At 36.6% G+C, this 11374-nt stretch overlaps 1 protein-coding gene across 1 annotated transcript; it reads left to right on the top strand.

Annotated features, from left to right (window-relative positions):
• The first annotated feature begins 4915 nt into the window (after positions 1-4915).
• Positions 4916-6160, top strand: LOC129739319 (protein D3-like). The gene is made up of 2 exons (XM_055730730.1): positions 4916-5650; positions 5737-6160. Exons 1-2 carry the CDS (start codon positions 5014-5016, stop codon positions 5793-5795), a joined length of 696 nt encoding a protein of 231 aa, XP_055586705.1. The 5' UTR covers positions 4916-5013; the 3' UTR covers positions 5796-6160.
• The last annotated feature ends 5214 nt before the right edge of the window (positions 6161-11374 follow it).

The following is an 11374-nucleotide window of genomic DNA, read 5'->3' on the forward strand; positions in this document are numbered from 1 at the left end:
ACAGTAGAAGGAGATGTGTTTTTTTTATTTTAGGAAAATGTCAGAAGTCAGCAGGGAGTATACTGGGCCCGCCCGAGTTTGGATGAATTGTAAATGAACTTTTACCACTTTTACTACACACCGGGATGCTGAAAAGATCTGGCTAATTTTCTTTCTTAACTTGATTTTCATGTTCTTATACAATCCCTATTATTTCAGTCTAGATACATCCACATGTCAGAATGCTACAGCGAGAATTCCTTGATCCCCGGGGGCCAATCCGGGAGATGTAAGTGAAGGAAAACAACGGATAGAAAGCCAAGTTTCTGTTACCAAATCAATTATGACACGTAAGTTTTTTATGTTTTTCTTTGGGATAAAAATCTATAACGTCGATTTTGATTTAAAAAAAAAAATTATTTTTACAGGGCCATGGCCTAACCAAGTACTTAACAATATCCTCCTGGAACTGAGGCAGTCGTGGTGGCAGCAGTAGCAAAAAAAAAACAAATAGTGCATTCCATTGGTAAAAATAAATATCATCGATGCTAACCCAACAAACGGCAATTTGTTGAACATAAGCTGAGTTAATGTGTAATTGCTGTTTTAGACAAACTGAAACCATGTTTCAGCGTTTAAAGAAGTCTTAGTGCAACCAATGGGATAAGTTGAAGAATTGTTTCTAACACACTTTTTCAGTCTTTGTTCAACCATTGGAAACCAACCAATTTGACAGACTATGAACTGCCCAACGAACAATTTATTGTTGAAAAAGCGCTGAAAAATATCGTGGCTCAATTTTTATGTATGAAGGCCTCCAGAATTCACTCATTCACGTGTTTTCAGCCTTTATTCATCTTGATCTGGAGAAGTTATCAGCGAACGACATTAAACGTCAATTGACGGATCAACAATACAAAACAGTAAATTAATGACAAACATCGGTCTGATGCAAGGTACCTATGTATATATAGAAAATGTAACGATTTGACAAATTTCCGATTCAGTCATTTTGGTTCGGCAACTGCGGACTTCGTGGAGTTTGTTTACCAAAAAAGCCCTCAGTTCGAACAAATTTACTGATGTTTACAAACAAACTCACTGATCCTCAGCGCGCTCTCCTCGCCTACTTACTTGTTCTCTAATAACCTTGGTCTGATGTTTAGCACTCATTTTTCTCCAGTGAGGTTTTTTTTTTGTTGCAGCTGCCCCGAACTTCAAACCTCCGGCATGTTGGTCGCATCCCGTAGTACGCAGAGCCAATCATAAAGTCTGCGGTGCGATGGAAGCGACCAGAATGCCTCCCATCAGAAGATTTATTTTATGTATGTAGGAGAAATGATCTTTTTAGGAGGAGAAATTATTTATTTTTTCAATGTTGAGCACTAAAACTCTTATTCGTGAGAAAATCCACTCATCATTTCATAATCAAGCTGAGTAGGAAATTATAAAAATGAATGGCATCAAATAAGGAAAACAAAAAGTCTCCTCTCATTTCAATCCAGCCGCCATCATGCATGGCAGCTTTACCACGAAATGTTTCTAAAACATTTTTTTTAGCCTTTCTTCAAACATTCGCTACCGAATTTTTGTTTTCCTTATTAAATGCAATTTTTTATGGTTGCCGGAATACCTGTATTAAATTGCATATTGCATATTGCATAATGCATATTTAATATATTTTCGACTAGTTTTGGAGATGATATGAACATTCATTCAGAATACACTTAAACAGCGACACGAAAACATTCACACACAACAGATATTACGAAGCCATGGTGCCGGCTATGAAAACTTCTAAGGTAAGCAGAGGTGTTCATACTTTGGTAAAACTGCGGTGAATCCGTGAACCCGTGGTGGATTTTCTACATACATACATACATACATACATACATTAAAATGAATCTACTATTTTTGATATTTTGTTTCAAATATTTTGCTTCGCAATTTTTTAATACTTCAAAAATTGTTTATTTTAGATCAGATGGAAATAAATATGGCTATGATACTGATTAAGGTCGGTTACAGCTAAAGGTAAGCTTAGTGTGTCTTGAGGTAAGTTGGGTATAAAAGTGAGGTTATTCTGTTGTATAACTATTTCATTCATTGATTATATGATATAAGAACGTTCAATCAGTTGCCAGCTGGGCAGGTATCTACACGCATGCGGAATACCTGTCGAAGATTCATAGCACTGAGAATGTTATGAATTTTATACGGTTGGGAAACTGTTTGCTCGTTCTACAAATAAGACATACACATACACGAAATTCACTCATTACATGACAGTTCACACGAAGCCATGGTGTCGGGTATGTGCAAATTTGCATTGAAGATTGGCCGAACTTATAATCTAAAGAATGCAATTTAGCGCATACGTTGGCGAAACTGAGGTGAATCCGTGCACCCATGGTGGATTATCTACATACATACATACATACTTATTAAATGCCATTTTTTATAATTTCAAATTTAGCTTCATACTGAAATGAAGAAAAAATTTTTCTTAAAAATAGGATTATTGGTACAATTTTTAAAAAAAGTCATTTCTTCCATACTTCGTATAAAATAAATCTTCGATTGAGAGCCATTTGGTGGCCTAGGAACGACAAGTTTTCATCGCACCGCACCATACCACTTTAAACCGTGCGGTAGGTACCGTAATCCGGGGTAAGATTGATCACTTTTTTCAATATTTTCCGAATATTTTTTCTGTTAAGGGGAATGTGGCATGTTTTAAATTTTTAAAACCAGTATTGGGCTCCTATGAACGTAAAACATGGTTGCAGAAATTTATTAGACTTCTTTAAATTTGATTTAAAAATCGATTTAGTTTCTGTTCAGAATTTGATGCTTTGGGGTGACATTGATCAGTCTCTATTTTGACGGTTTTATCGAGTTTTCTTGATCATAAAGAATACAAAAAACCATAATAATAAAATTTTAAATGCTTGTTCATCAATTTGACCTAGTTTTTAACGTTTTCTTTTAAAAACATTTATAATCGAAAAAAGAATACTGATGCTGCATACATTTAGGGGCAAAAGTTATAACAATTGCTAAATAGTTTTAGCTTCAAAATACAAATGAAATTTTACCTTCACACGTTCTTCTAGGCTCACCTTCTATTACCATTTTCGTTTTTTCTTCAAAGTTAACCATTTGATAGGGTTCATAGCCATTTTTCCAATACGGGCTTACTCTTGGAAAACGTCCTTTATTTTTAAATATAAAAAGTTTATCACTAAATGCCTATAAAAATAGCACTACAACTACACGAATACAAAGAAAAAAAGTTGTTCTTTCACATTCAACAACTCGTTTGCTTCTAAATGCTTTTTGGTATCATCAGGAGAGCTGTTTGATTGCGAGCCTTGGAAAAGATAGATATTTTAAGATTTTGAAATAACATTTTTACTAGCAGAAAACAAATTTCAAATACAAACCAAATTTTGCTTAATTGATACTCAATTAATAGGCTTTCAAACGTAGAAAACAGTTTTCAAAAATTCAAACTATAGACTTAGTTATTGATGATTATTTGGCACAATTTCATGTTGATCAAAGCTACCCCGGTGATCAATGTTACCTATGTTACCAATGTTACCTATGTTACCAATGTTACTATTTTAAAGAATTTTTTTTTTCTTAATGTCAGAATCAAGCTAAATTTGAAATTATAAAAAAATGGCATTTAATATGTGAAATCTTCATGCACTTCAAAACAATAAGGGCTTGTGATATAGCTCAGTTGGCAAGTCTGTTGTCTCCTGAGCCAACGTCCGCGAGTTCGAGCCCAGGAGTAAACAACGAACACAGTTGTATCGGATGAGTTTTTTAATAACGATCCGCCAACTGCAACTTTGATAAAGTCGCGAATGCCATAAATATGGTGAAACGACTATAATCAAAACAAAAAAAACTTCAAAACAATCCTAACAATTTTTAGACCAGGACAAAGTGTATAAAATATTTGTTGTCGAAAAAATTCCTCATGACATTTTTTGGTGTCCTCAATCGTAAATTTACATTTATTTTTTTTTTTGCAGACAGTCAAATTAAACGAGTTAACACGGAAAAATTGATGAAGGGAAGAATCTTATTGTTCCACATTAAACAAGATAGTGGGGCTATTCGCTGTTAGTATAGCATACTCTTGAGACTTCTCTGCTACCCTTTATAACTTTTTGTCGTAACTTGTAGCATCTTACTGCCTTCAAAGGAAATGTGAAAAATTATGTCTTAAACATGAAAACCAAACTTGTACAGCAATTGATTGCTTGTGAATAAAAATAGAAGTAAATAAAAGTGGATTTTGCCGTTCGTCAGACAAAATTATGTCAAATTTCCATACAAACTTGAGCGTCGATGAGCCATCTCTTTAGAGTTAACCTAATGAGCAGAAATTTGAGATGGGGCCTTTTAAAGTCCTGAAGGTTTCAATTCCGAGAGATTTCCCTATTTTTAGACCACCTTAATACGCATGTTAAATCATGTTACTGGTATTTTTATTTATGTTGTCCTTTTAAATTTATCCTTAGTAATATTCGATTTCTATTCATTGTTTATTTGTGGTCTTAGGCAGTACAATTTCTCGGTCTCTAGCAAAAACCAACTCTCTATTTCGACCGTCTATGTGGAACCGGTTCCCCCAAACAGAACATCTGAGAAAGGAAATCATCTAACGATATGGTACGAAAGTCGCCCATCAAGTGCAAAGTTTGCATATATTTATGTACACCACATGCTCAGATCTAATACGTTTGTTAGGCAAAGATCATGAGCAGCAGTAACATTGCTGCATAAGGAAAGTTCTCTTCTGCAACTGCTTAGAACCAGTTTGAATGCAACCATGCAATTTACCATCGGTAATGTTTAGGCCGAAGATTTTTAATGCTGGCGAGCCTTTAAAAAAGCTGCACTCGCATGCGGCGCTTATTAGTTTGATTCTTTCGGTCTCATGCGGTGAACGGTTGCTACCTTATTGCGCGTGGCGCGTGGTTTTTAATCGGATTAAACGGATCAACAGTGACCATGTTAAGAATTTATTTCAATACAATAGTTATATTCGTGTTTTTAGTGCTCAACGTTAAGAGTTCTGAAATCCTGAACGACGCACATATCTATCGGGCATTCGCTTCCAACGAAATCGTTCCGGATGTGGTGGATGAGGCACCGGACTGTTGGCTCCGGGTGGCTTTCAAAAGTGGCCGCGAAGCAGAGGGCGGAAATCGTTTGACACCTACCCAGACTCGAAGCATTCCATCGCTAACGTTTAACGCCAATGACCGGTCGTTCTACACGCTGATCATGACCGATCCGGATGCGCCAAGCCGTGATGATCCTAAACATCGGGAGTTTGTTCACTGGATCGTGGGTAACATACAGGGAAACGATCTGGAACGTGCTGATACCATCGTTGAGTACGTTGGAGCTGCTCCGCCCAAAGGAACCGGACTGCATCGGTTTGTGTTTTTGCTGTACGAACATCCGGAACGTCTTGACTTTAGCAATGAAGCCCGTCTTTCGGCTCGATGCCGGAACCCTCGAAGATACTTCTCGACTCGGAACTTTGTTCGTAAATATGGCTTGACCAGTCTGTGGGCTGGCAACTTCTACCAGGCGCATTACGACGACTTTGTGACGGCGCTGCAGGGCCAGCTTTCTGAATGTACTGAGTATAATCATAGGAATAAACCAATTTTCACATCGTTTAACCTCCTGCTCCAAACACGTGCTTTTTATTACTCGTTGTAGGTACGCAAACGGACTTGAGCGGGCCCAGAAATGGAACAGCAGCGTTTGGCCGTACTTGAACAGCACCTAACCAGTCTGGTGTTATACAGAGCTAAATAGTTTAAGATAGTTTTAGTGGATTACTCTCTCGGCCCAAGAAACTTTTTCGCTTTTTCTTAATGATCATATATGATCAGAAATGCAGAGATATCTTTCTATAGATATTTGTACATATCAGGTAAATATGAATATTAGTCGAATATTTGAGTAAAAAAATAAAATAATTTTAAAGCATAGTGTAGTGATTAAGTTGTATGTGTAGCTGATCCATCGAATTTATTATATGTACGGTACGTACATATGTGGTGCTCAAAGTTACATCTATAGAGTAGGTACAAAATAAGTAGGTCCATTTCTTTGAATAAATGTGATAACTTTTTGAAAATATCCTGTTTCATGTGTTTCCACAATACCAAAAGCTGCTTCAATTGTATTCTGGGCTTGTGATATAGCTCAGTTCGCAAGTCAGTTGCCTCCTAAGCCGATGTCCGCGAGTTCGAGCCCGAAAGTAAACATCGAACACAGTTGTACCGGATAACTTTTTCATTAATTGTCCGCCAACTGCAGCGTTGATATAAAGTCGCGAATGCCACAAAGGTGGTAAAACGACTGTTGGAAAACTGGCCACCGTGCCAGTTCGCGGTTGTTCAAAAGTCGCTGAGAAATAAGAGCGAAAACTAAACGTCATCGTTGCCGCCAAAAAGGTCCGCACGAGAAAAATTTTCACCATCGTGGCCATCTTTCGCGTCGAGTTTAAAAGTACAGACGGCTTGAAGTTTAAGTGTTACAAATTTGTTTGTAAATCCGATTTTAATTCCTGAATTAGATTTTGTTGGTTGTGCGCGGGATCTATGCACTTGTAGGTCTAGTTAGAGTTTGCCATCAGTGCATTTGTTGAACTATTTTGTATTTGCAGGAAAAGTTGTAGACGCTAGTGATAGATCGCCGATTTCTGTCGATCAGATCGCAGAACTAATATTACGGTAAAATTTATAGATTTGCTCAGAACGATTTGGTTATAATCAAGAACTTGTTTACAGGGAATTCTTTTTAAAGCTGATTAGAATCAGTTGTCAGTCAGGGAAGAGTTGGTGCGTATAGGGTCACTGATTTGTGAGTAACATAACCAAACTTTATTTTAAACATAATGTTGACTAACGCGCAATTTTGTATCATAGATTTGAAGCATCAAAACATCTTTATCATCACAACAAATATATTGCTATCAAAGCCAGTGCATCTCTTTTATTACCACCCTGCTGTCAACAACGACTATAATCGAAACAAAAAAAAAATGTATTTTATTGCATGTTTTGTACATACGAGAGAAACGGATTTTTTTTCAATAACTAGGGAAATAAAAAAAAAATGACATTCCATTCAATGCGCATATCAGTGTTTCATCTTTCAAAACTTATGTCGTTGTTTTTTGCAATAATTGGTTGAAATGGAAATTATTAGCTTGTCATCAACCTACTTAAAGCTTTCTTATAATTGAGGCCTTTGTAGCCAAAGGGATATAAGTGCAGGAAAACTTTTTTTTGAGAAAACACACTTTTAAGTTGTGCTTGCTTAATAGTCCCGAATCGATTCTCCGGCGCATAGGGCTTAGTTGACGATCCGGAAACAGCGTCTTCGCTTGGTCCCATTCAAGACTCTCGTTTGACAGTTCGTATTTCGGCGGTTGGGCTTCGCCGCCACGAGTTTCTGTGTCTGCCTCTCCTTCTGCCTGTCCCTCTGGATTCCATTCAAGCGCCTCTCTGCGTTCTCATCTTTTTAAGTTGTTGTATTTGGCCAATTTCCATACATTTTTCACAAATTTGTATTTTGCTTTCGAACGTAAATAAGTAAATAAAGCACTGAAAATCTCTAAATCTCTCTAAAATAAACATGAAGAATCGTTTAGCAAATCAATCTTTATGCACTTATTCTCCTCTAGGCTCTGAGGATTTCTAACCAGCAAACATGAAATCGTATCAGAAATGATAACTTAAGTCGTTTACATCGTTCTCGTTTAAAATGTCCTCTGAAGTCAGTTTAAATCGGATATAATAGAAAGTCCGCCATGTTTGTAAATTTTGAAATGATTTGTGCACCCGCGTGGGCTTCGAGTGAGAAAATCATCGTTATGTTTCTCTGTAACCAGCAGTGTATCCAGATGGCTGAAAATCAGGTGGGAATTGAGTGATATTGATCGATGAGAGAACTGGAAAATAATGTCGCTGGCAACGATTTGAAGGCTATGAGAGAACAATCTTGCGCTCTCTTGCATTCTTCCAATATGTACGAATAAGGTGTCGGATAACGCCCAATTCGTGTAATTTTCGTCGCTTTAGAAAGAAATAAATTTTATGTATGTATATTGCCGCCCCTTTGTTAGGTTAATACTGTTTTTTTTTCAATTTTCATACGATCATTTTATAATGTATATGAAACGTATATCAAAACAGCATAAGAATATAGCTACAAAAATGTTTGCTGGGTACCTATGTGTTCATTGTTCGTTACTGGTTAATTTTTCTCAGTCACTGGCTCGCAAGGCCCACAGCTAACTCCACTATCTCGCAGGGGAACCTCGGTGATGTTGCTGTTTTGGGTCCCGAACACCATCAGGACGTTGTTGCACTTCGCACGACGCCCCTGACACGGAGAAGAGACGCGTATGGCTCTGAGGATACAATCCCTCGATTCCCAAAATGACAAATAATTTTTTGGTTTGAATTTATTGAATGCACAAAATGGAAGCATTGCTTTTTACTCATTATTACACCAGACAAAAGAGAAACGCTTGAATTCATAAATTCTCTGACATAAATTAAATACCATATTCGACATAACACTTAGTTCACTGGTAGCTAACTTCCTAGTTATGCTGTTAACCTTCCAAAGCCGTTCGCAAAATTTCCGTACAAATCTATTTTAGATTAATTTGACCTGCAGTTTACGAACGTTCTCCTGGCCGCAAATATTGACCGATTTCGATGAATTTTAATTCATTGTGTAGATAATTTATTCTAGTTTCTCAATATTGAAAAAATAAGTCGAAATATTTTACGAGATCGCCAGTAGCTGATACCGAATGAAAAAAGTCCCGAAAAAGAGCTCTTTTTAGAATGCTTATAACTTGTGACAGATTCAAAATATTGCGTTGATTTTATAATATTTGGAATTGTCAAGAATAAATCTATCCATGAATGTATGTATAAATTTCTGGTGGTTCAAAGGAAGTTTTGGCCGCTATCCCGGAACTTCCGGTAGAAAAAATTCTTACTTCAAAAAAATCACCCAATTTTGGCTTTGCATTGCTGTATCTCGCTTACCAATGGAACGATTCTCTGAATTAAAATTTTAGTTTTTTTTCGTTAACTTTATTATTATTTTTGTAGAACATAGTTGGTTCCTCAAAAATCTCAGTTGTTCAGTATATTGTAATGAAAATCACATCTTTTTTGTCATTTTTCAAACTCCCCCTCATGTCGGTGGGTTTACGGGATTTTGTTAGCGTGATTTCTCTAAAATTTGAACTCAAATTGGTCACTTTTTATATACCTAATGATTCATTAGGATCTCCTCTTTCGATGGACATACTTTTTGTGTAGTGTTTTGAAAATTTGTAGCAACGTTTTTCGAATTTACTGAAAGCTGTCAGATTTCAACCAGTTTGGGCCACATTTTCAGCAGGTTGATGTACAAATCTCGCACCCCTCACGTAGCCGCGGGAGAAACAAATCCTTTAGCTCTCTTTTTGTCGCTCACCAAATCTACCACCCAACCCAGCAGCAGAAGGAACTGCCGTCTCGTCGCGTGTTTTTTTTCGGGTTTTGATGGCTAGGCCAAATTTGCCCAAACCGCCAGTCGCGTGGTTTGTTGATTGATTGTGCTCATGGTGATACCTCTTTGCGTAGTAAATGTTATGATTTTAAAATAGAGAAAGATTTTTTCTCCAAATTGAAATAATCCTCTTGAAGATTCTCTTTCGGTTGGCGTGAGAGTGCGGATGCATACGAACAAGCGGTCCTTATTGCGTTGCGTTTATGCTGCAATTTCATTGATACGCGGTTGATTAATTGCATATAAGTGAAGTGATTCATTTGTGGAAGTTGTGGGTAGTGTAGTGCGGCAGATAGTGGGATATGGGGGCTTTAAAAATTGTTTGAATTGCTAATTTCCGGACTCGGAACTGTTCTCTTCGTTTTGTGTGCAATCACGTCATGATTGGAACGAAGATAAAATCAATCTGCACACAACAAGTTAAACTCGGAAAAAATCAGCCGAATGATTCTTTCCGAGGCGAGTTTAAACACCGCTGTTTATAACGGGTTTAGCTTTCACAGTTGAACGAAGGTGAACGAAAGGGGTGGCATTTCGGGGGTAGATGTAGATGAGGAAGGAAAGGATATGCGGTGCTTTGAGAATATAGTTGAAAGGATATTGAATTGGAAAAAATGCGAGAGCTGATGTGGGGGTGAGAAAGGTTTATAGTAAAAGGATTTCAGGTTATAATTTTGAAATACAGTCTATGGAAAGATAAGGAAACTGTCTTTTAAGGGCGATACTAGATCAGTTAGTGAATGGGGAGTATAGACGAGTGGATAAAAATCTGATTAAAGGAATGTGGCAGCTAAATATTTTAATTGTAACAGGAAAGATTTGAGCCATTCTTAATTGAGAGCTTTGAAGAAAATTCGTTTCAGTTTTAGAATATGTGCGTAGAGGTGGAGCGTGAGACAATGGTAGCGATTTCGGAATTTTCAGATTTTCGATTCTCTCAACATGCCTAGATCAATATAATCAAAGTAAATTTTTCGATTTTGAGCTTAAATTGCCACTTACCACAGCCTGTAATAACAGATGTACAATTGAATGGATATGTCAGGGTATCCTTTCATAAATGTATCCTTTTTTAACTTATTATGCAAATAATTATATATTTTATTTTATTTTTATTTTATCATATATTTATCATTATTTACTATATATTACTGCTATTTCATAATTATATGCTACTTATTATTATATCGCTGTACAATCCTATCATAATATTCAATTTCCTTATCTTCAAGATACATAAATCATTAGAAGGAATGCATCTGGGGATAACCTAAAGAAATCATTGCAAGCGGCACGGGTAGCCGGCCATTGTAGGTTTCTGAGGGTTGGATGCCTTCCTTCGACGAACCATCGGACCGTGGAAGCCCTAGAAGAAATTCGAAGGCCAAGCCACACAGACATAGGCAGGACCTTGCTACCGATGGGGGAACCATACATAGGTACATACATACATACAAATTGAAATAATCCTCTTGAATCTTTTTAGATATTTTATCATAAGAATTCTTCAGTGATACCTAAATTTGTTTTGAATGTTATCATGGTTCGTTTCTTTTATTTCAAGCAGTGTCTACTGCCAGAGAAACAAAATCTATGATTTAAGTAACAAATATTCTGAAATTTTATTCAGAAACTTTAATCAGAAATCTGAATCTGAAATCTGAAATTGAATCTGAATCTGAAATCTGGAATCTGAAATCAGAATCTGAATCTGAAATCTGAATCTGATATCTGGATCTGAAATCTGAATCTGAAATCTGAATCTGAA

Source organism: Uranotaenia lowii, chromosome 1 (assembly GCF_029784155.1).
Source record: "Uranotaenia lowii strain MFRU-FL chromosome 1, ASM2978415v1, whole genome shotgun sequence".
Classification (NCBI taxonomy): domain Eukaryota; kingdom Metazoa; phylum Arthropoda; class Insecta; order Diptera; family Culicidae; genus Uranotaenia; species Uranotaenia lowii.